Source organism: Pogona vitticeps, chromosome 2 (genome assembly GCF_051106095.1).
Source record: "Pogona vitticeps strain Pit_001003342236 chromosome 2, PviZW2.1, whole genome shotgun sequence".
Lineage (NCBI taxonomy): Eukaryota > Metazoa > Chordata > Lepidosauria > Squamata > Agamidae > Pogona > Pogona vitticeps.
In genome coordinates this window covers 75,503,244-75,529,390 of record NC_135784.1, presented here as the reverse complement: position 1 = coordinate 75,529,390, position 26,147 = coordinate 75,503,244, and the positions used below count along the sequence as shown (strand labels likewise).

The 26,147-nt window shown below is 41.4% G+C and overlaps 1 protein-coding gene across 4 annotated transcripts in view; it reads right to left on the bottom strand.

Annotated features, from left to right (window-relative positions):
- PFKFB4 (6-phosphofructo-2-kinase/fructose-2,6-biphosphatase 4) overlaps positions 1-26,147 on the bottom strand; it is an 89,429-nt gene that overhangs the window by 27,842 nt on the left and 35,440 nt on the right. For 2 of the 4 annotated variants that reach the window (XM_020796693.3, XM_078385451.1), the window contains exons 2-6: positions 6,248-6,364; positions 5,077-5,173; positions 3,398-3,464; positions 1,381-1,455; positions 518-574 (exon numbers count right to left, since the gene is read on the bottom strand). In XM_020796693.3, the coding sequence (XP_020652352.3) occupies positions 518-574; positions 1,381-1,455; positions 3,398-3,464; positions 5,077-5,173; positions 6,248-6,364 (413 nt within the window). Of the gene's footprint in view, positions 1-517; positions 575-1,380; positions 1,456-3,397; positions 3,465-5,076; positions 5,174-6,247; positions 6,365-16,676; positions 16,984-26,147 lie in introns of those variants that run through there. The other 2 variants (XM_020796694.3, XM_020796692.3) reach the window with 2 other exon arrangements.

Sequence of the window (26,147 nt, the reverse complement as noted above, 5' to 3'; positions counted from 1 at the left end):
TACTTGCATGTTGCACCATGCACCCAAATATGCCAGTTGCCTACAAAATGTGTACACTGCTCAAAAGAAGAGGAGAGACCAGACTCAGAGGTAGGTTCATAGTAAAGATCTCTGCAACCTACACTACATGGGAAAAAAATGATTCCTAGGCTTTGTTTGTAAAAATGAGATTTTAAAAACAAATACAGCAGATAGGTGTAAATCAAAAAGATAAAAGCATGAATGAAGGTGAGCAAAGTGGAATGGGGCACTGTGAAACTTTAATTCCATAACCATTTTGATAAAACTTTGTATTTCTAATCTGGTACAATAACTGCAAGACAAAACTAGAAAGCAGTGCTCCAGGTAGATGGCGCTTCTCATTTTGTAATGAAAAGTAGGAAACTGGATCAAAAGGATTCTGCAAGTCCAAAAAAGAATATGGAACGGAAACAACTAGACCACATGACTGGTTCCGGAATGCATGTCAAGAACACTGGTCTGTATTCTGCTCGTAAGAATCAAAATTATTACTCACCACAATATTTGCAGCAATGACCTCTGGATCAACACATACAGACTCCACAAAAAAAGTCTTTCATCCAAACAGGACATGTAAAGAAGACAGAAGAAAGAAGAGGGATTAGAACTGATTTACCAATCAATACCATAAACATACATTGATCTAGTCCTCTGAATTTTATTCTGATGAGGTATATTTTGCCTTCAGCATTTCTTACTGTGACGTACTGAACATCCCTCTTATTAAACACAGTAAAATTTATATATTTCCCGCCTAACTTGGAGGAATTACAGACAACAGTGTTAATGCGGCAGTTGCAAATAAGGCAGCAAGTCAAAGTGGGAAAAACAGTAAAGAACATTACTATATCACATCAGTTCTCTTTCAAGCCCCATCTACTGTGAAGCAGTAGCAACCCAAACACAAATTCCAAGGAGAAAAATGAGTATAAGTGGTCTATAGCCCTCTATAAATAAGATCTGATCTGTTGCATTATTAAACTCTTTACCAACAGAGGCACTTTTAAAGGTTGAATTCCATGCACTCTGCTTCTTCCCACATAAAATGTTTCTATTTCAGAGAAGCAATATTAGCAAGGTAATTAAATGTAACAAAATTTATTAAATTATATAAAAAGGAAGTTCTCTCAAACTTAGCATTACAACAAAATTTCTATATTCTATATGATAGATATACTAGCAGGAATTTAACAGTATGAGCAGAAATGAGCAAGGTTTAATGAAGATGGTTTTCTACAAGACTACTACAAATAAATATAAGATGAGCTCAGAGTCAATGGCAACATAAGCAGTCATGTATTTAAAACCATTGGTCCATCATATCATTAAGCAATTCTAAAACACTTGCTCTTAACTCACCTTATATCCATTCTCCTCACCAAATTTGTAGATGGTTTCTCTACGTTCCCTTGTAGTGTTGGTGGCATCAAAAACCTAGAGGGGAAAAAATAAAAGAAGCAATGCTGTATGGCAGAAAAATATGTAACTAAAATCTTTACTATGTGTATTCCACGTACAAATCACAAAATGGAATAGCATTGTCATGGATTTTTTAACCTATAAAACTGTAACATGCAAACACAGCAAATGCAGGTTCCCTGTGCAGTCTACAGGCAAATACAAGAGGACCAGGATTCTCCTGTTATGTGTTATGTGCTGGCAAGTCAGAAAAAACTACAGTGAATCAAATAGGACTTTCAAAGTAAATGAGATATTTATTTAAACAGTAGTTTTATCAGTTTCACCTCATTGCACCCCCAGCGTGTTTCCATGACTGAACAGGGATTTTTAACCCAGGGCTCCTGAGTCCTAGTCTGTCATGATATCCACTACATACTGATCAGAAGAAGTCCAAACAGCCCAACCCAATGCACATTTAGTGAGATGGGAAGTCCTATTGACAAGAACTGCACCTTCACTAGGACTAGAACTGCAAGCAACATTCCAAAGTAGACCCATCCACTAAACAACAGACAGGATAAAGCTAATCAGTAGGAATATATATTACTATGGTGATACTAGAAAAAAGTTTTTGAATCCTGAATAAGTCTGAATAAGGCTCTATCATGATCAAGTATTAAGCACAAAATTAAAACACACACCGTCCTAATACCTCCTGTACTGTAATGATCTTTATACAAACCAAAACTAGCTCTGTGGTTTTTCAAATGTAAAATCAGATCAGCTCTAATGATGAATCAGAGAACATGCTTTTACTGAAACAGATGTGAATACACCAGAAAAACAAAAATTAGCCAAAATTATCTGCCTGTGAATTATGAAGGCTCAGGAATCCTATAACATTAAAATAATGAAGATCAAAATAGAGAGCAAGAAATACACCTTCAATAATTTTATAATTCTGTAAAAACAACTAGTGCACAGAATGTATGAAAGAATGACCATACAAAACCCAGCTCATTTTACATCAAAATAAAAACAATTATGGAATTGAATGTTTTCATTACATTTCTGCTACCGTACAAATGACACACAGTAATACACCAACCTAGCTAGGCAGCATCATTCTTACAGAACACCGGGTTTGAGCCAGTAGACAAATCATACAATATATTCACTACAGAATCACTTCCACAGGAGAAGTTCTCAGAGGTTCTTGATTCACAGCAGTTGAAGAAAAGATTTCAGCCTTTGAAAAACACTATAGTGTAGATGGACTTTGAATCAATAATTTGTGAACAAGAAACAATGATAAATATGAAACATGTGGGAATTTGTTCTAATTTTTAGTATGTTACACCGTTCCTACACATGCCCATCCTTGCCCTTCTGCAACGTACCACCAGAGATAACTGTTTGGTTACTATTTTCATCTGTTTGGTTACTATTTCCATCTGCTCCTAAGGAAATCATGCAATATCTATGTCATTGTGATACACCCTCCTAAACACAGCAGGGTAGGAAGTGGAAACCATTAACTTTTTGAATGTTGTTAAACCTCCAATTTTGCCAGCAATTTTGCTAGAAAGAGATTTCAAATAAGACAATGACCTGGGCTTTGTATGGTAATTCTTTCATACATTCTGTGCACTGGTTGTTTTCACAGAAAAGCTGTGGTCCTCTAAACCATTTCTTTCTCCATTGACACTTTCATAATTTGTAAACATATCAACATAAGCCACATTCCATGCTCCATGTGTAAAAGGAATACACATCTCCATGAAAGAGAAGTATGGAATTATGGTGCTGTTCTTCTCCACAAACAAAGAGTCCATCCCAGGTTACAGTGAAGGCGCCTGGATTGTGGAAAAAATGTGGTATTTGGAGTGGAAATCCCGTTCTTAAGGGACAAGACAGTTCTCCAGCCCGTGTGTTAGAACTTCTTTTTCCAGCAAATAAGGAAAGAAAAACTTACTGCCACGTGCCCATTTTCTTCACCAAGATACCGTCGAACATCATTCAGTGCTGCTAAGGCACACTGTCTTAAAGAAAAGAGACAACATAACAATTACACAATCTGAAAATGCTGCTTTATTGAACATACATATGCCATTGTGTCATGCCAAGCAAAATGTAACCATCAGAAACCAATTTCTCTTATATAGACAGTCAAGTCACACCCTCTACAAAAGCAAAAATAGGGTAAGTAGATCTACTCTAGATCTCACAGTAGCACTAAAATTATGGTCTTTTTTTTTTCTTTATGGGGAGGGTAGCACAAGAATACAGTCCTTGGGTTCAGCATGCATTTCTTCTTGAAATCAGTTCCATCTTTTTTCTTTCTTTGATTCAAATGAAAACTTGAGAAGACAAACAAAAGAACAAAAAACCCTTTCCTATAGATCAAATAGATTCCAAATCCCATGAGATATTAGTTCCCCTCTATTCAGCACTGGTTAGGTCTCATCCTGAGTTCTGTCTTCAGTTCTAGACACTGCACTTTAGTAAGGAGGCTGACAAATTGGAACAAGTTCAGAGGAGGGCAATAAGGATAATCAGTGGGCTGGAAACCAAGCCTTATGAGGAAAGACTGAAAGAACTGGGCATGTTTAGCCTTGAGAAAAGAAGACTAAGGGGAGATATGATAATACTTATCAAAGTGGAGGCAGAGGAAGGATAGGATCTCTTTTTGATAATCCCAGAGTGCAGGACACACAACAATGGGGCTCAAGTTACAGGAAGCCAGATTTCAGTTAATATCAGGAAAAATGTCCTTGTAGCATTCAGCCCTGCCTTCACCTGTCCGTCACAGCTGAGCGGTGGAAAATGAGCCAATGAGGGAACGGAAGGTAGTGCTAAAGGGGGAGGGGCTGGGATATAAAGGTGGGTATGGAGTATGAAGAGAGGGAGATCTGTGAGTCTGTGAGAGAGTGAGCCAGAAAGTCAGTGAGAGTAGGGTTCTGTGTGTCAGTGTGTTCAGTGAGTGAGAGAGATTGATTAGCATCTTGTGATTTGCCTATTATATATTATTGATCAAATAAACAAGTTTAAGTTTAAAGCAACACATGTCTCACTGAATAATTAGTATTGTAATTGAAATAATGGTGGCAGCAACTGAGTAGAAGAGTCAGCACCTCCTGAAGGCCTGAGAAAATAGAGGCTTCAGTGTGCTCACTACAGTCCTAACTGTTAGAGCAGTATGGCAATGGAATCAACTACCTTGAGAGGTGGTGAGGACTCCAATAATGGAGACATTCAAGAGAAATTTAGACAACCATCTGTCAAAGCAAAAGCAAAGCAAAGCGTGCTGCTTACATACCACCCCATAGTGCTTCAAGCACTCTCTGGGTGGTTTACAAGTTAATTATGCAGGCTACACATTGCAAGCTGGGTACTCATTTTACCAACCTCAGAAGGATAGAAGGCTGAGTCAACCTTGAGCCGGCTACCTGGGATTGAATCCCAGATCATGAGCACAATTTTGGCTGCAGTACAGCAGTTTAACCACTGCGCCATGAGGCTTTGATTTAGATTCCTGTATTGAGCAGGGCACTGGACTCAATGGCCTTATAGGTCCCTTCCAACTTCATTATTCTATAATTTTATCAAAACAATAATGTGAAACTGAAGGAACAAATCTCACCACAAACTTACTTTCGGATTTTCAGGCCTTCTTCATTGTCTGGCAGAAAGAACTCAAAGGACTTGTAGGTTTTTACTAAATCTCGCCGATATTGACCAACATTAAATTCTGTAGGTGAAATAGTGAGAGAGAAAAAATCAATTTGAATTTCAGTCTTCAGTTGCCTCCATTTTTTCCTATGACTACAGGTTCAGTCACAAAGCAGCCACACTACACCCTAGTGGCAGAGAAGAGACAGAAGCATAAATCACAAAGTTCCTGATTTAAATTTCATCTGTCATGAACTTACTAGATGTCCCTGAAAGCCTACAATCTTCTCTCAGCCTCAGAAACCTTCTGTATGAAAGGCATAGGAGGCAATAATAGCCTCACAGAATTTATCATGCTACAGCTAGGTAATACAAACACATAGTTTGAAGTTGGCTTGATTTTAAAAAGAGGATAGTTAAGATTAACCTCAGTTTGTCAGGAAGATCATTTAATCTCATTAAACATGTTAGAAACTGGATGAGTGGGAGGAACATGAAAGGATAAGGTTTGCTGTGGCTGATTTCTGTATTATTGATTATGGTTTGATATGACATCTGAACTAAATGAATAAAAGAATTAGCTGTCGTTTAGTTGTTAAGTCATGTCCGACTCTGTGACCTCATGGACCAGAGCACACCAGGCCCTTCTGTCTTCCACTGCCTCCCAAGTTCGATCAAATTCATCTTGGTAGCTTTGATGACACTGTCCAACCATCTCATTCTCTGACATCTCCTTCTCCTCTTGCCTTCACACTTTCCCAACATCAGTGACTTTTCCAGGGAGTCTTTTCTTCTCATAAAAGAGTTATCCATATCCTATTATATGGTACTATATATTCCTTCCCTTCAATCTACTCCACAAAATCCACTGTTCTGTTATCCCTTTGGCTGAGTACTTTAGTCTCAAAGCGTTCATTACATCTAACCGTGCAACCAAGCTGAAATGCATACAACTTAAATGACCTCTTCTGTATTTTTTTTCCTGTGCCAGATTATATAGCCCTTGGGCCAGAGAATCATCAGAATCATCCTTTGTACAGTCTAAAGTGCTGTGCATACTTATGCCACCATACAAGTCATCAATAATAAGATTATTCACTAATTTTAAACATCCCATTTTCCCGACTCTCTTTGTTCCAAGAGAAGTATTCACCTTTAGTAGGCACTCCAATCCAGTTTAAGTAGCGTGTTAATTTCTTTGAGATGTATGTCTTTCCTCTTGCTGGGAGGCCAACCATAACAATCAGCGTAGGGCAGTTGGTCATACATACTGAAACAAATACAAAAACAAAAGCAAGGCCATAGTTAGTATTCATGATGAACAAAAATTCCAATTATAATGACTAAGATCCAAAGAGTCTATTTAGAAAACAGATGTATTTTGTCAGTAAGGACATGAACATGCAATTTTCTGTTGACACTTTGTTATTTTCCCAGCAGAAGCCTTGCCCAATTAGTTGAAGTGGTTTAAGCAACATTCTATTTCTATCAAAAGTTCCACAAACCATCCTGTTACCAGTTGGAGCAGAGAGATTTTTATAAATATAGTGGTTGCTAACCTTGGGTTACTCAGGTGTTCTTAGAATGCAACTCCCAGAAACCTGAGGCAGCACAGCTGGTGGGAAAGGCTTCTGTGAATTGTAGTCCAAGAACACCTGGAATACCCAAGAGTGGGAACCACTAATATACAGTAATAGAACACTGTAGAGTGCAATCCCACAGCTGCACCACAGGATGCCCTGCAATGTTGTTAAAGGTCCTGTTGTTACTGTTGCTTTAATGATGATGATGATGATCCACCAAATCAATTCTGACTTCAGGGTTTTCCAGGTAGACAGTACTCACAAGTGGTTTACCATTCCCTCCTTCTCGGGGTACCCTGGGACAAGGTTGCACAAGCTGGCTCTTCTCCAAGGTGGCACAGTGGGGAATCGAACTCCCCAACCTCTGGCTCTGTAGGCAGATACCTAACTCACAGCCAGCTTTGAACAACAAGATATAACTGATAAAAATGCCTACTTTTTCTCTGTTGTTATGAGTTTTCAAGTCACTTGGTTCCAACTAATTACAGTCCTAACTAGGTATTCAAGATCCCTGAGATGTTCAACAAGTGATGTACCATTGGTAAACCGAAGAATTTTTTGTCCCTGAGCAGTGATTTCAATCCAGGTCTCCCAAGTCCTAGTCTGACACCCTGCTGGCTCTAATGCTTTAGGAGCTCTCAAAGAGCCATGAGGGAGTACAAATTAAACTAGTCAGGTCCTGACATCGCTCTAGGAAAAAAATGCTTAACTGGTGATAAATCAGTATCTAATTCACTTTATTTCAAACTATTGCTCCTATTAGGGTTTAAAGTCTTCATCACTGAACACCCTGTCGATAAGACTGGGTGGAGCGGCACAACAGAAGCCTATTTACATGTCCTCTGGCAATCACTCTGATCAGATTACGAACTACAGCTAGCATATATCCATTCAGAGAATACTTCGGGACTCTTAACTCCTTGGATTTAATCTAAAGAGTAAAATGGGATAAAGCAGGAAGCAAGAGAGTCACGTACACAGCCTCCAGCTCACTGGAAGAGAAGCAGGATACATATGGAACAAATAAATAAATCCAAGTAAATCCAGTGGAATTGCCTGCAGATCAGAGGAAACAAGGTGGCAGCAATAGAATAACAGCAGATGTTGCCACTACCTCTGTGGAAAATGCAGCGTTGGCAAAAGTTCCATTTCAGAAATGCAACTTCCAGAATACCCTTTGCCAGCATGGCGCACCACTCTGATGGCAGGAGAACTCTAGAAAGTACCTTTACCCATCTCTGGGAAAATCAACCTCCTTGCTCAAAAGAAGAGCCTTCAGGTTTATTTATTTTTATCAACAAAGCCCACCAGGGGCCTTATGCCCATGGTTTCTTCACTGTAATGTGGGCACCCAACACACAGGGAGCTTTCTGGCTTGACTCTAGCTCAAGAAGCCAGAAAAAAAATCCAGTTAACTCTCTGGTTTGTCAAAGGAGAGACAAGCCAGCTTTCTGCTAACTTCACGAATCACAACAAATAAACACACCATGCAGTTTTTTTAGCTACTCCCTCTGGATGTGGGACCAGTCAACATACAGCAGCATCCTGCTTGTCCAGAGTAAAACAGGACTCCCACAATTCTCTCACTTTACTATAGTTATGGAGCAACATAATTAATGTTCTACATATACTACCATTGTGAAAATATACCAGAAGGTAAACAATTTTATAGAACCCTTACCTTTAGCTTACAAATTGACCTTTACTCCTCCTATCTCCCTCTCTGACATGAAGAAAAACACTGAGATTATGCCATTACTATGGTGATGTAAAGGTGTAGATGTTACTGTTCAAATACAGTGTCCCAGCTACAACATTACCATAACAACTGTTACCCCTTTATATCTCTCCACATTCATCATGGTGCCCAGAAGGCGAACTCTTCTTGGTAGTACATACTCTAGTAAGAACAAATGTTTGAGTGTTACTGCTCAGTCCTTGCAGAACCTCCTACTCCATTAATGCAAAGCATGTACTGGAAGTTTTGACATATATACCTGCCAGGGTGGATTTAGTTTAAATCAAGTTAATTTAAGTCATTATTTAAATAAAAACACCAGATGTTTTTAGTATTAAATAAAAATGATTTTTTTAAAAAAAATATTTAAATTCTGATTCAAATCAACTTGATTTAAACTGAATCTGGCTGTGGAATCAAAGTTTCAGAGTTTTATTCCCCACTGTGCCTTTGAGGAGTAGAAACCGCCTGTGTAGCTTCGAGCAAGCTGCACAGTCCCAAAGCAACCCAGGAAGAAGGGACTGGTAAGCTACTTCCGAATACTCACTATCTAGAAAACCCTGGAAAGGATCGCTATAAGTCAGGACTGACTTGACAGCACATAACTAATCAATTAATTGTTATTTCTATGTTCAGTAATATATACAATTGTACAAATGACATTTAAAAATAAATATGTAAAAGCTGATTCACTTTGATATTACACCAAGAAACAATTCTCTAAAAGAAACTGGCAACTCTAATCATCTTAAACTCTTTGCAAAAGCCAAAGCCAATAGGTATAAGTAGTCTTACTTCAGTCCTCACAATGTAAGACAGAATTACAAAGCAAACTCTATGCAATGTTACTGCTTCATGTCTCAAACCCTTACTTAGGAAAGTGCCAGCATGTTGTGCAACACTGTCATGTTGAATAATATTAGTATGTGACAGTAAAAACACAGGTTGCAAAACACAACCCAGATGGAACAAAGAGCAAAACCAAGCAAGACACATCATAATTTGAGATAAGTCAAAAGTCACTGATATATTAACCTCATTTTATTTTTCACTGTTTTTCTCTTCAAGCAGAAAGTCCTAATACTTCATAAGATTTCCATGTAAATGTGAGTGTAGAACTGCAGCCTGATATAGTTTTTATTTTGTTTTTAAACTGTGTGTGCATGTCAGTAAAAAGGGGGGAAAGAATAGACCACATTATAAGAGGAACCCAAGGGGGCCACATGGACCTGTGAATCCCATTTAGCAGCTGTGCGACCATTTTTCCTGAACTATATACAGATGAACTGTAAATGGTGGCAGTATATTTTGACATTAGCCCCACAATTATTCAAGTTATGGTAGAGCAAACAACTTTTACTTACAGTATTAGTAAAGAACAATGGCAGCCAACAATACTCAGGTATCCATTAAGTGCAATTAAAAACTAGGCTTAAATACATCTAAAAGCCAAGTTTAAAAAAATAAAGAGCATGTTAATGAATATTTACTAAACACAGAGAACAGACTGTCCAGATTCAGTACAGACATCTGACTTACCACTTTTGAGAGAAAACTAATTTAAATAGAAATCTCATTTGACCTAACATCAAACATCATGATCTCATCATTGCAAACATCATAGATTAAAGAATTAAATATTTCTGTTATACAATTTAGTTTTTAAAAGAGAGCTTTAATCACTTCCTTTTGTGTAATCAATTGGTTTCATCATTAATCATTTTAACTAAGAGACAAAAAGGTACTCCGGCCTTGTTTTGATACAAGTTTCATGAACAAATGTTAAGACACACTAGAAATTAGCTGCCTGCAAAGTGTCAAATCATAAACTATCTCCAATAACCAAACCTCATTCCAGTTATTTTTCAAAAGAGCACAACATTGAAGAATTCTTACTAAGAAAGTTAACCCTTAGATTATTAATCTAATATTTCCTGCAGAGGAACAAATCTCAGCTGTAATTTCTACTGAGCAAGATGTCTATATGCACAAGGAGGAATGCCACATGCAGATAATTCCATCACGACATTGTCATTTTAAGAATTACTTCCATTTGTGTCCATTAGAGCTACAACAGCAGAAACTTCAAAGTATGTATACATTTGCTTTGGATCATAGTTGACATGTATAACTCAGCCAACAATTGGTATTCCGTAAATGGAGTAAAGGTTTAGGCAACCAGAAGTCCTCTGAGAATTACTCAAGACACACATGGTTAAACAACAGGCCATCCATCTATTCCTAGCACAAACATTCATAACAAAAGCACTGTGAAATAGAAAGAAGAACTGAGAAAAACAGAGATCATTCACCCCCTAATTAACCATAACACTGAGATGAGATTCACTGCTAAAGAAATCCTTGCATGCTCAGAGCTGCCAGGCTAGGTCCCTTAAGTCTGTCTACTACAGGCACAGGAGTTATGATATCACTTTCACATAATCCATGTATTTAATGTATATGTTTCAGGAGGTGAAGAGTTTTCCACTGAAGATCCCAAGTGATGCAAACCAAAAAAATAAAAAATAAAAAAAAGATCACCTCTGACTAAAACAAAGTTGCAAACCAAACAAATATGTATGTGTTTACCTTGTATATATATTATTTCAGATCTGCAAGTAAACACAGTCCTAGTTACCTCTAATACAAATATTCACCAACCAATCAGGCAAGGAAGCTGTTTATGAAGCTGCCTTGGGCAAGAGACTGGGATACGTGTTTGTATATGCTTCCAAATAATGAAGCAATCATAAAGTTTTCTAGACTCTTCACACTGTCAAACAGACAAACTACTGGCCAGTTTTGCCAAGTTTCTATTGTAATGGAGAAGGCACATTAGCACACTGATTACTGGCAATGAAAGTCAGACCTGATATCCAGTCCCATATCCAAACTTTTAGCCAACAACCACCCACAAGGCAGAGGGCACAGAACAGAGCTGCTTCTGTTTTCCGCCTGTTATTCTTTCCTCACTTCTTCTTCATCTACAAAGCCTGAGACAAAGAAGAACTTCTCTAATACATCTATTAAAACAGCGGTGAATGTTCAACAGACAGTGGTTCTAGAGGGCTGGTTAAAATCTGGAAAGTGAAATTAAATCAAAAAGTTTCACAGTATAATTTTCAGGCTTTCATTCAAGAGATGGTTTAAGAAGCAAGGAAAATTTAACCAACAGGAAACAGAAGTTGAAGAGGACCTGTTCACTCTGATACAACATATTTCAACATTCAGCTCAGCTTTGCTGACCCCAGGAAATAACAATTATTACATGATATCTACCCAACTTCCTCCCTCCTTGCTTTCCCTCTCCCACTTCCACCCTCCTCTACACACAGCCACAAGCAGTAAAATAAAACAAGGGAAAGCATCTTAATTTCTGAAAGGTGAGGGCCAAAGATATTTGTTCTTTCTTACATTAGATCATAGCAAAGCTAAATCATCCATTGTGGATGTTCTTGAAACAAAGATGTGGCTGATTTTATCTGACTTAATTGCTGCCTATGTATCATCATTAACCTTTGTGCCTCATCTTACTGACTCGCTCTCCTTGTTATCAGTTTTCATAACCTATGCTAGAACTATGGTATCAGGATCCTGATATGTTGGGATGGGGTGACTCATTCAAAGTGAATTCTTCATTTAGAAGTAGTATGAAACTGTGTCCTAGAAAATATTTACGGACACATGCTGAAGTTCAGAGGCCACTGAATTCTATAAAGCTAGAAGGAAGGAGAGAAAAGAGATAGTACCAATGACAAAAAAAACAGAAGTCCTTCACAAGTTAAAAAGCTTCACTGGTTGCTTAATACTGCTAAATGTAGTTTTAATGCTAGTGAACTCCTCCTGTTCAATTAGCCAGTCAGCAACTGAGAAAAATCTTGTTGACCTCAAAGTAATTGCATTGCTAAGGGACTAGAGATGTGAACTCTCACCTGTCTTTTTTTCCAGAGAGTGTTCCAGTATAGGTGAGCAACTATTAGACTTCAACACAACAAGCCAGCAGAATAAAGGACAGTTTCATCACAATTATAGATAATTTGGAGCCGTTTCTGTATAAAGAGCATGTTCATTATGCTACTTGAAACATCATGCTTCCCTGGCACAAATGAGCACTCAAACTGTTCCGAGTATGGACTCAAAATACTTCCTATACCAACATGCTGTTGTTCAGTCATTAAGTCGTGTCTGACTCTTCATGACCCCATGGACCAGAGCACGCCAGGCCCTCTTGTCTTCCACTGCCTCCTGGAGTTTGGTCAAATTCATTTGGTAGCTTCAATGACACTGTCCAACCATATCATCCTCTGTCATCCCCTTCTCCTCTTGCCTTCACACTTTCCCAACATCAGGGTCTTTTCCAGGGAGTCTTCTCTTCTCATGAGATAGCCAAAGTATTGGAGCTTCAGCTTCAGGATCTGTCCTTCCTGGGAGCACTCAAGGTTGATTTCCTTCAAAATGGATAGGTTTGTTCTCTTTGCAGTCCAGGGGACTCTCAAGAGTCTCCTCCAGCACCACATAGAAGGGAGATTTGTAGGTTTGTGCAATCATCCCCATTTTACAGAAATTAGGCTGGGCTGAGGTGTGTGAGAGAGCACAATACTAATCCAGGGCTTTCCAGAGAAGAATACCATGTGCTAGAGGCAATTTATTCACACATTCTAATCAGTCACAACTGTAAATAAAATCCACAACTGCAAGTTCACAGTTGACATCCTCTTGTGTAAAGGCACACTATGAGGATCAGGGCCAGTGCCAATGATGTGGTGGTGATTTTTGGCCATGAAAACATTAGGACTAATTGTGGGACTAAACCTGACAAATAGAGATTAAGAAAAAACTTCCACCTGAATCTGTCTTAGTGAGTTGATTGAATTAATGTCAATGTTAGTTCAAAACCTTGGCCTTACATAACAAAAACATCGAATTTGGTTTAGCATGATGACAATGAGCCACAGTGAGAATGGGGTCCACAACTTCCATCTCTCTTCTGATAAAACTTCAAAGAGGAGTGTAGAATTTTGCTAACTGCAATTGAACATGTCTAAACTGTAAGCTAATGGTTTTCTTTAAATATATGCCATCCATTTTTCTCATGTTTGTGAAATACTCTAGGTGAAATATCAGTCACTATTAGAATATAGGCAGCAGGCACGTTTCTTGTGTAAGCTGTTCAAACTGTTGCCACTGTGTGCTGTTACAAGTAACAATACTAAATTACCTGACTGCAAGATTTACTAAGTGGTGATAAGTAAACCTCTTGCAATTTGATAATTTAATATTGTTACTTGTAACAGAACACAGTTGCAACAATTTACAAGTTATTTACTTATCACCACTCAGTAAATAGCTGTTGAAAACTTCAGTGTTCTTAATTTCTTCTACCTCTCCTATCTTGGGTGTTGTAAAAATCTTTTAATAGTGGAATAATGGAACAGGGTTTTTTCAGTTTTTGAGTGCAAGCTAGAAAAATAAAGATAAAAATGAAATAAATTCTAAAGAATTCCATTGGTCTAATAGAAACCATTCTTGTTTTGAACTCAAGTTGGAGAGCTGAGGAACAAGTTTTGGAGAGGAAACTGCGATATCTATCTTATCTGTGTGATGCATGTCGCAGTAGTATCACCTGGTAATGTTTTGTACTAAGCTGAAATGGAGTCCATGTTGGCAGGTCTATAATTGGACTAGACCAAAGCTATTTTTGATTTAATCTTTCAAGTTGTTTTCAGATCTCTGTATCTAGAAGTTATCACTGTGTGGACAAACAGAGTTGAAACATCAATCCATGCTTCAGTTAGGTCTCAGACTGGTGATATTCCCACTGTATCAAGTGAAACTAATACTGTTAAAACAGCTTTTTTCTGGAACTCTTTCTTAAACATAAAGATTTACATAGTGATAATTTCCTGTGTTTTCCTAGCACTTTTAATAAATATGTTTGTTATATGATATGGATTTTCCATGCAAGGGTTATCTTTGTCTTGAGACATGAAAAACAACATATTAATTTTATTATTACTTAAACTCTGTGGTACCTGTTTAGAGACATCTGCTTTCTCATTTGAAAAGTACTACATTTCTGGGCTAAAATCCTCTCATGTGAAGTTATGCCATATAAGCCAGATGATGTTATTATCCAGCAATGAGAATATTTGCTTTAAATTAATTGAATGCTTCAAAGCCCCCCGTTTCAGGTTCTAAAGCTCTCTAGGGCTTCCTTTTGCCCTGGGGAAGCCTTGGCATAACTTGAGAAATTACCAGTTGCATACTGAGACAGACAACATAGTATGCATCTGACGATGTCTGCGGCAATTTCTTAACATGGGGCAAGAAGCCTCCAAAAGGTTATGCCATTTTTGTTAATGGCAGCACAACTAGGTAGTTGGGCTTGGGTCATAACCACTCATGACTTAAGAAGGCCACTCACAAACAGGCACACAGTGACACTTTCAGTCAGACTGCTAGGGTAAGAAGCAGGCAGTGGTCACAGGATTCTGGCAACCATAGTCCAAAAACACAAACCTGCGCGCCTCTAGCCATTCCTCACCTGATTCATGGCAACACATTCAGAGGGGAGCAACTACTACCTCCTCTCCCCTCGTCATTCTTTTCAGGGCGAAAGTGACATCTCTGAAGAGGGAAAGGTTTCTGTTCACAGGCAGGCACTATGCACAACCCTGGTAAATGAGAGTTCGTGCTTGTGCAGAAAGCCGACAGGCCATCATGATCATCTTGGCTTCAGATACCTCACACCCCATCTGGAGAAAACTATGATGAATGAGCCAGGCCCTCCTCTATAAGTGCATTGCTGAGGACTAGGAACGTAAAGGCTGTACAAGGAGTTCTGTCCTTTTTAAAGAACTATTTGATGCTACGAGTTCACACCTGAAGAAACTCACACAGAGGCAGAATGCTTCACCCTATGTTAGCTTCCACCTGTCCACACAGCTGATGGGGATGACTGGATAAAAGAGGCATCCTGCTTTTGGTGAAAAGGGCTTCTGGGGAAAGGTGTCCATCATGTTTCCAAGCTCCAGCATCAAACGGAAAGAAGCCAGATGCTACCTGGATATGACCTTTGGTACAGAAGTAGAAGAGGTACCCGCCTGAAAAAAACAAAATCCTAGCAAAATGCATACAGGACCAAGCTACATGTAACTGCAACACAGCTAAGGCTACTTGGCCTCTGTAGCATGGCAACACTGTCATATTTTTTAAATGACACAGTAAGTGCATCTATGCTAGTAGTTTCTGCTTCAACCTGTGTCAGTCCATGTTAGAAAGTTCAGTTTCAAATAAAAATCTGGCTGAGGCTAGAAACCAGCCCACCACCACAGCCGAATCTGAACTACCTGCTACAGGTACGGCCCACCCACAGCAATACTTCTTATTTGAAACCACTCTGTGCTTATTCAGGTCAACTTGCTCTCCTTCCAACTGTAGCACTAACTCTGAAAACAAGGAGTTTGTTATCTTGAAACATAATTTGCATTCTTCTTTGTATCCTTCTTCCATCCCTGCCTCCCACATTGCCATTAAAATGTTCTTTCCAGAAAATAAAGAAAGGTCTGAAAGCTCCCAAGGATTCCTTGGGAGGATGAAAGTACTGTAGCAGGGAAGGTTGGAGGCTCCTGAACTTGCCAAATGACTTGAAGTGTGAAGACGACGCTTGCACTTCCTCCTAAATATCTTCCAGGGCTTTTCCCCTACGGAGAGCATCCAAAAGCAGCAGAAGCCCTGGACATACTGATAACCAGCTCTTTGTAAGGTGCAATGCATTCTCTGCACTTTTACAGGATCCCAGCCAGTTTGCTGCATTCACCTGGACTAGGAGAATGTGACCTGCCCCCATCTGCAATCCGGGCAAGGCACGGCCCTTGCACCAACCGCGGGGGACGCTCAAAGGACACAGCCTCGATCCCCTTTCCAACATCCTCCCCGGCATCCTCTCTCTCACTCTCCTGTTTGACAGAAAGGAGGACAGCCACACACACCCCTAACTATCAACAGGGCCAGCCCACCACCCCACCTCTCCTGGAAGACCCCGTTGCCTCTGCGACCCTGTTCGGAGGTGCCTTCCCTGAAGCCCTCGAACAACCTTCCTCCCGAGGCCTCCACCTCCTGCTTCTCATGCTTCTCCCACCCCCACCCCCGACGGGGTGATGCGACTCCAACGTCCCCGGTTTCCTCTCCGTCCAGCACCACCACCACCACCCCCGATCCTCGCCCCGGTGCCTGCCCGCCTCTTTCTCTCCCTCGCTCACCGCCGCGTTGTGCGCTGTGCTTCGCCGGGAGCCCGTTGTTGTAAGGCACCCAGATCTTCTGCAGGGGGTTCTGTGTGAGTTCTCGAGCCGGCGACGCCGCCATTCTTGCATCGGGGGGGCTCGATCCCGGCTGCAGGCTCGCCTGATGCAACCGCGGAGTGCGCGCCGCCGGGCAGATCCGGGAAAGCGCGGCGCCGCTGCCTCTGCTGTCTCCGGCCGCCCGGCTTGTATTCGGGGGGCGTCTCGGCGGCGGAGGGAAGGTGGCAAGACCACCTGAGGGCGGAGCCTGCGAGGAGACCCCGCCTCCTCAGGCGAGCGCGGAGTGCAAGTTGCGGAACCCGGAGCTCGAAGACGCGCCCCCCCCCGAGTCTGAAGGGAAGCCGTGAGCGGGAGGGGCCCCGGCCTCGGCTCCGGCTCCGCCCCCTGTGCGCTTCGCCCGAGACAAAGGCGGCCAGCTCCCGCAGAGCCGGCGGCGGCGGCGGCGGGGTGACCTGAGGCTGCGGCTAGAGAAGGAGAGCGCCGCTGCCTTTAATAGGACCGGAGCACGATCTGCACTGAGGGGGGGGGGGGAGGCACACACACGACCCAATGCCCCGAGGGGTGTCCCGTCCCCCCAAAAACAAGGCTCACTCTGTTCTGTGAGACTGCTCGCATTAAAGGCTAACACTTTATTTTGGTGCGAGCTTTCCTCTGACAGAACCCACTTCATCAGACACATCAAAAGCTGTTGGCCTCCTAAGGCGCCGTAAGAGTCGCTGTTTTTGCCCCTCTGGGAGCGGACTCTTAATTCCTTTTGTGCGTGTTCTGTGCTGTCAAGTCAGAATCGAATTATAGTGCCCCTAAGAGAGGTTTCACTCCAGTTCCACGACCCCAGGCAGTTTCCATGGCTCAGCGGGAATTCGGACCGGGTTCTCCAGAGTCCTACACAGTCACAGTGCCCACGACACCACACTGGGAATTAACCGCTTTACCTCCCTGTTACTGCTTTTATCAAGTTTAGGATATATCTATCCACTTCGGTTATATCGGTCCATTTCTAGCAGGGGGGCTAGTTAAGAAAAAGTCAAGGGAGTTCCCCCCCCCACCTTAAAAACTCCGGGAACTGCAGTTTTGCATAAAAACAGGAATATGCTGGAAAGGCCCTTAAAAGAGTCAGGGTAGGGATGAGTCTTCCAAACAGAGGGCTCCTGGAGGTCATAATGAAAAGGCATGGACTAGAATCCTTTTGGAGTTTATGTTCGCATAACTCAGTTTACACAAATCATAGTAAAGCTTATGGAATTCCCCTTAGGCAACTGTAAATTGGCAATAGAAATCTGACTACAGTATTCCTAATGCATTTCTTTGGTAAGAAAAAGAGAAATGGAATAAGGTGATACAGTGGACCCTTGACTTACAGACGGCTTGACTTACAGACTTTTTGAGTTACAGACTTCTCTGGCCGCAAAATTTAGGTTTGACTTGCAGACTGAGATTTGACTTACAGACCAGAAAAAAACCAAAATGGAACAAAAACGGCCTGTTACGGGATTAATTGGTTTTCAATGCACTGTAGGTCAATGGAGACTTGACTTACAGACTTTTTGACTTGAGAACCGCCTTCCAATACGGATTAAGTTCTCAAGTCAAGACCCCACTGTAAACACAGGTAACACTATTGTATGCCTAATTACCATATACAAATGTGAAAGCTGGCCAGTAAAGGGGGGGGTCAATTTGTTCAAAAGAGAGCTTTACAGATACCAGGGACCACAACGAAGACAAACAAGTGAGTACTAGATCAAATTGAGCCTGAGCTTTCTCTAGAAGCAAAAATGACAAAGATTGTCTTCTCATGACCTGCCCAAAGTACTGTATAAGATTTCCTGGGGAAGACCATAATGCTGGGTAAAGTCAAAGGCAACAGGAAAAGAGGAAACTCAGATGTGAGATGGGTTGACTCAATAAAGAACACTACTAGCCCTGATTTTTCAAGAGCTAAGCCAGTGCTGTTAATGATTAAGACATTTTGGAAGTCACTCATTCATAGGACTAGCATAAGTCAGAAGCAACCTAACAGCATGTAATAACAACATGCAGAAGGGTTGCAAACTGAGGACAAAATTGGTTGCTTTCCCATAAAATTCAATGAATAATTCAGTAAAATGACATAATAAAAGCCCTGCCTGGAGGAATCCTTTCTTGCTCCCAAAGGACCAAGCAAAAACAGGCAACACTGTTACCTAAGACATGCAGGTCTGCCTTTAAATTAGTACATAGTATCACTTAACACTGCACAAAGGACTTTCTCACATGAGAAAATCCAGGATTGGCTTGTAGTCTGAGGTGGGTCTTCCTTCACTTTTTGGAGTTTATGTTCCACTCCAGTCATGTACTCATCCTACACAACAGTTTCATCACATGATGTTTCAAATATGAGAAACATGGAAGAAAATTCCACTTTGCAGACACAGAAAATTTGTGCAACATTGAATTTTCATGAAATTTTGTGCAACATTGAATTTTCATGAAAAAACAAAGTTACCACTGAAACAGAGTTTTGAATATGGCATAAATCTAAGCAATCAAACTATTCCTCTAAAATTCATATTCTGAAACACTGAACTGTGCACCCACTAAAGCTCATACCTAATAAAATGATTTAGCTTTTAAGACATCACAAAACTCTTTGTTGTTTTTGCAGCCACAGACTAAAACAGCTACCGCCCGCTAATACAAATGACTCCATGTTTTCTCCCCTGCAGCTCTCCCCTGACCCTACCAGGAGGGACAAGCAATTAAGGAACATGGCACCTCTGACCACATGTTCACATCAGCCCAGTGTTATTCTACAATGCAAAACCGAATACTTTACAATGGTAAAATCCAAAGAAACAAAAGCAAAAAAGACAGAAACATGTGGCACCTTAAAGACTAACAATCAGATCTTAATGTGAGCTTTCGTGGGCATGTCCACTCTGTCAGACATATGGAAAGAGAATGAATAAAATTACACTAAAATATAATAGTCTTTAAGGTGCCACATGTTTTTGTCTTTTTTGTTTTGCTTTGTTTCTTTGGATTTTGACTGTTACGCTTGCACAGACTAACACAGCTATTTGTTCTAAAGGTTCTAAGTGCAACAGCATCTGCAACAGGACAGATGCCCATCCCTACTTTAGAGTAAGACAATTATATGTTGCTGTAAGGACATAATAACTACAAGCCACATCTCCTCTCTCTCTCATTTTTTCCTTATTTTAAAGTAAATGTTGGGAGTCTATTCTGGATCAGACCACTAGTGAATCAGATAAGGGCTTTAAACAGAGGTCCTGATATGGATTGGGCTGCAAGCACCTAACATGCACAGTGTGAAGGAAAGACACCTAGGCTATTAGAATTAGAGGCACCATGCCTCTGAATAGCTTGCCCTGCGCAACAATGCAAAGAAAAGATTACTGCTCACAGCTCCTGCTTGCGGGATTCCTGTAGTCATCTGACAGGCTGCTGGTGAAACAGGAAGCCAGATGAAAGAGGCTTTTGGATTGGCCCAGCAAGGCCAATTCACCGCTGTACCAGAAATTGGTACAGCAGTGGACCGCTTTCATATTCTTTTACCATTCACAGTGGGGAGTGGAGAGGGCTATTAAAACTAAGACCATTTCTATGAGTTACTGGCTCTCCCTTGCTGAATAACAGATTGGTAAGAATTACCTGTATGGGAGGAATTCAGCCTATCTGGGACTTAGGAAGAATACATTACAGAGACTTTGTTAGCTCTACTTGCTAAATCCCAACAGGATGGGAGCAAAGGAGACTGCCTAGTTCAAGGTTACAGGATGGTGGGAGTACTGTGAAATACCTGGGGGGGGGAAAGCAGCTGAAACCAGCACTGCCCTGCCTACTCTTAAGGCAGCCAATCAGATATACGCTATCAGGGAACGGGAAGCACAGAGAGAAAAAACCTGACAATCTGCTGCAAAGCAACCAGGATATCAACCGGTAGATCCTGATCCTAATTCACCCAAGGCTAATAAGAATAAGAAACTGTAAACATGCTAGGAGAATTAAAGAGAATTGTGCAACTACCAAGTAAGAAGTATGCTCTTTCACCAAGAAACTTCCATAATTGTTTTAAGTGCATGTCTTGCATAAATCTTGATTTCTAAAGATAAGGAAAGATATAGTTCATAATTTTATTAAAAATTCATGTTCAGCAATCTCAGAGACCTAGAGGCACAGTGGATATGAGATGCAACTTAAGTCAGTTTCTTGAGGTTGATTACCTCCTTAGACCACTTCATTTAAAAAAACCTGTTCAAAACTACAGCACAGAAGGATAAAACTCCAATGTTGCACAACAGCTCCAAACAGAGCACAAGCTTTTGTAAACAAGTTTGTGTTGTTATCAGAAGAATGAAAAGAAGAATAAATGTGTGTGCATGTCTGTCTGTATGTGAACAAATAATTACTAGGTGGGGATCACTCCACAAGACTGTGTTTTGCAAAAGACAAGAGCAGTCTGCATGTGGAGGTACAACACTTGGATGCATTCATTGTAATTAACAACATTAAATCAGAAGTACAAATAATATATCTCACTTCATTTGGCAAATGATGCCATTCCTACCTCCTTCATGGATTGCTGCCTTGTCGTGGCGAAGGGGCTTGAGTAACTCAGAGAAGCTATGGGCTATGCCGTGCAGGGACACCCAAGACGGACAGGACATAGTGGAGAGTTCCGACTAAACGCAATCCACCTGGAGTAGGAAATGGCAAGCCACTCCAGTATCTTTGCCAAGAACGCCCCATGATCAGAAACAAAAGGCTAAAAGATATGACGCTGGAAGATGGGCCCCTCAGGTCGGAAGGCGTCCAACATGCTACTGAGGAAGAGTGGAGGACAAGTACAAGTAGCTCCAGAGCTAATGAAGTGGTTGGGCCAAAGCCGAAAGGACGCTCAGCTGTGGACGTGCCTGGAAGTGAAAGGAAAATCCAATGCTGCAAAGAAAAATACTGCATAGGAACCTGGAATGTAAGATCTATGAACGTTGGGAAGCTGGAGGTGGTCAAACAGGAGATGGCAAGAATAAACATCGACATCCTGGGCATCAGTGAACTAAAATGGACAGGAATGGGCGAGTTCAGCTCAGATGATTATCATATCTACTATTGTGGGCAAGAATCCCGTAGAAGGAATGGAGTAGCCCTCATAGTCAACAAAAGAGTGGGAAAAGCTGTAATGGGATACAATCTCAAAAATGATAGAATGATGTCAATACGAATCCAAGGCAGACCATTCAACATCACAATAATCCAAGTTTATGCACCAACCAGCATTGCTGAGGAGACTGAAATTGAACAATTCTATGAAGATTTACAACACCTTCTAGAACTGACACCAAAGAAAGATGTTCTTCTCATTCTAGGGGACTGGAATGCTAAAGTAGGGAGCCAAGAGATAAAAGGAACAACAGGGAAGTTTGGCCTTGGAGTTCAGAACGAAGCAGGACAAAGGCTAATAGAGTTTTGTCAAGAGAATAAGCTGGTCATCACAAACACTCTTTTCCAACAACACAAGAGGCGACTCTATACATGGAAATCACCAGATGGGCAATATCGAAATCAGATTGATTATATTCTCTGCAGCCAAAGATGGAGAAGCTCTATACAGTCAGCAAAAACAAGACCTGGAGCTGACTGCGGTTCTGATCATCAGCTTCTCATAGCAAAATTCAAGCTTAGACTGAAGAGATTAGGAAAAACCACTGGGCCACTCAGGTATAATCTAAACCAAATCCCTTATGAATACACAGTGGAAGTAAAGAACAGATTTAAGGAACTAGATTTGGTGGACAGAGTGCCTGAAGAACTTTGGATAGAGGCTCGTAACATTGTCCAGGAGGCAGCAACGAAAACCATCCCAAAGAAAAGGAAATGCAAGAAAGCAAAGTGGCTGTCCAACGAGGCCTTAGAAATAGCAGAGAGGAGAAGGGAAGCAAAATGCAAGGGAGATAGGGAAAGTTACAGAATCTTGAATGCAGACTTCCAAAGAATAGCAAGGAGAGACAAGAGGGCCTTCTTAAATGAACAATGCAAAGAAATAGAGGAAGATAACAGAAAAGGAAAGACCAGAGATCTGTTCAGGAAAATTGGACATATTAGAGGAACATTTTGCGCAAAGATGAACATGATAAAAGACAAAAATGGGAGGGACCTAACAGAAGCAGAAGACGTCAAGAAGAGGTGGCAAGAATACACAGAGGAATTATATCAGAAAGATTTGGATATCCCGGACAACCCAGACAATGTAGTTGCTGACCTTGAGCCAGACATCCTGGAGAGCGAAGTCAAGTGGGCCTTAGAAAGCCTGGCTAACAACAAGGCCAGTGGAGGTGATGGCATTCCAGTTGAACTATTTAAAATCTTGAAAGATGATGCTGTTAACGTGCTACATTCAATATGCCAGCAAGTTTGGAAAACTCAACAGTGGCCAGAGGATTGGAAAAGATCAGTCTACATCCCAATCCCAAAGAAAGGCAGTGCCAAAGAATGCTCCAATTACCGTACAATTGCACTCATTTCACACGCTAGCAAGGTTATGCTCAAAATCCTACAAGGTAGGCTTCAGCAGTATGTGGACCGAGAACTCCCAGAAGTACAAGCTGGATTCCGAAGAGGCAGAGGAACTCGAGACCAAATTGCTAACTTGCGCTGGATTATGGAGAAAGCCAGAGAGTTCCAGAAAAATATCTACTTCTGCTTCATTGACTATGCAAAAGCCTTTGACTGTGTGGACCACAGCAAACTATGGCAAGTTCTTAAAGAAATGGGAGTGCCTGACCACTTTATCTGTCTCCTGAGAAACCTATATGTGGGACAGGAAGCAACAGTTAGAACTGGTCATGGAACAACTGAGTGGTTCAAAATTGGGAAAGGAGTACGGCAAGGCTGTATATTGTCCCCCAGCTTATTTAACTTATATGCAGAATACATCATGCGGAAGGCTGGACTGGAAGAAACCCAAGCCGGAATTAAGATTGCCGGAAGAAATATCAACAACCTCCGATATGCAGATGATACCACTCTGATGGCAGAAAGTGAGGAGGAATTAAAGAACCTTGTAATGAGAGTGAAAGAGGAGAGTGCAAAAAACGGTCTGAAACTCAACATCAAAAAAACTAAGATCATGGCCACTGGTCCCATCACCTCCTGGGAAATAGAAGGGGAAGATATGGAGGCAGTGTCAAATTTTATCTTCCTGGGCTCCATGATCACTGCAGATGGAGACAGCAGCCCTGAAATTAAAAGGCGCCTTCTTCTTGGGAGGAAAGCGATGACAAATCTTGACAGCATCTTGAAAAGCAGAGACATTACCTTGCCAACAAAAGTCCGAATAGTCAAAGCTATGGTTTTTCCTGTCGTGATGTATGGAAGTGAGAGCTGGACCATAAAGAAAGCAGACCGCCGAAGAATTGATGCCTTTGAATTGTGGTGCTGGAGGAGGCTCTTGAGAATCCCCTGGACTGCAAGGAGAACAAACCTATCAGTTCTAAAGGAAATCAACCCTGAATGCTCACTTGAAGGACAGATCCTGAAGCTGAGGCTCCAGTACTTTGGCCATCTCATGAGAAGAAAAGAGTCCTTGGAAAAAACCTTGATGTTAGGAAGGTGTGATGGCAAGAGGAGAAGGGGACGACCGAGGATGAGATGGCTGGACAGTGTCTGCGAAGCAACCAACATGAACCTGACACAACTCCGGGAGGCAGTAGAAGACAGGAGGGCCTGGCGTGCTCTGGTCCATGGGGTCACGAAGAGTCGGACACGACTAAACGACTAAACACACACACGCCATTCCTACAGTCACAATTCTCAGGACACCCCTCTAGAGCCATCAGCTTTTCACAATGGGAAAAAAAGTCTGTTGAGAGCCATCTCTCTTTCAGAAAGTCACATACAAGCAGGCACAGAAGCCTGAATAAACTGGTGGGTTCTCAGAATCTTAGATGGTGACTATGGGAGCAAGTACTGTCTGCCTGCCTGCCTGCCTACCCTGATATATATTAATCAGCAAAGTTTGCCAACTGTTTCAACTCAAGCAGATACTTTATAGCAATCACTGATGGAGCAAAGGAATTGCACTTAGCATTGTGGCAGCCATGTCTTGATGCATGATAGCAACCTTTAAGGATTGCTGCACTTTGGCTTCTGAAATACATCAGTTTGGGCCTGAATATCACTCATCAGATTTGGTTTGGGAAACCACTTCAGCTCTCTAGAAAGCCGCCTGATTTGGACAAATGTGGATGTTGTTAACAGGTCTAAGCCCAGAAACAGGATTAGGTAATCTAAAGCTCCATATTTTCTACTAATTACCATAGGAAATCCACAAATGACTACTTCTTTTTGTTTTTGACAGAAATGAACAAAGAAACACTTCAAAGGGAATGAAGGGCCCACCGTTCTCAGAGAAATGGGATTCTGTCCTGTTGTGACAGAATTAGACAACATTTGTCAGCACTGTTGCCCTCTCTGCACGGAGAAAAGCCCGCTAAATTCCAGACAAAGTGATAAAAGGGGAGTCTCTATACAGCAAGGATAGAAAGCAGAGATATGCACTAGCACCAACACTCAGATTCAGAAGTTTGAATTTATAGCCCACTAGATTTGGAATTTAGAAATTTAATTTTACAGCTATCCAGAACCTGTTACAGACAATATGAGTATCACACAGTCATTATTTCCCCATTTTAAAAAACCTGCAAACAGGCAAAACATTTTGAAAGGATTCCTCTGTGCCCTTTGACACCTTCCCAGTGACATTGCCAAACAAAAACAGTGCCTATCCACAGCCAGCAGTGCCTTGGTATTAGGAAATGACTGTAATGGGCATACTAATTGAATCCTGAACAGTGGGAATGCCAGGAGGGAAATGGGGAAGCAGAAGAGAGGCTGCACTGGGGAGTGGGCAAATACCCTGGGTAGCAGCAGTGGCAGGCAGACTGGAGGAGCAGATAGTCTATAGTGGGTGGGAACTGGGCCAACAGCATGGGGCAACTCAGCACAGTTGAGTGAGTGAGCAGAACCCCGGAGTAGCAGTTGGAAGAATGAAAGAGGCGGGAGGAGGTTTGGAAGAAGGCAGACTGAAGCATGGCATACCTAGCACTGTGAGCAGAGCATGCTGTTCTCTCTTACTTAAAGGCGACTTCAAGGAAGTCCAGCAATGATAGGCTGACTTTAAGGAAAAGCTTTTCTACAGATCCAGGTTCCAGGCATGAACAGTGTGGACTGACCATGTCCCCTACTTGAGATAATACTCTCTCACTGAGCACACTAACTGATGGGCAACACAGCAGTCCCACTGCCACTCCTCAAACATCCCAGCCCAGTAAGACAAGGGGTCAGCATCTCTGGGTTTGCAGGGTTCTTGCATGTGTTCCTCTGCCATGTCCCCTTTTTTTGGGGGGGGGGGTGTCTCTAGAGGACAGTCTC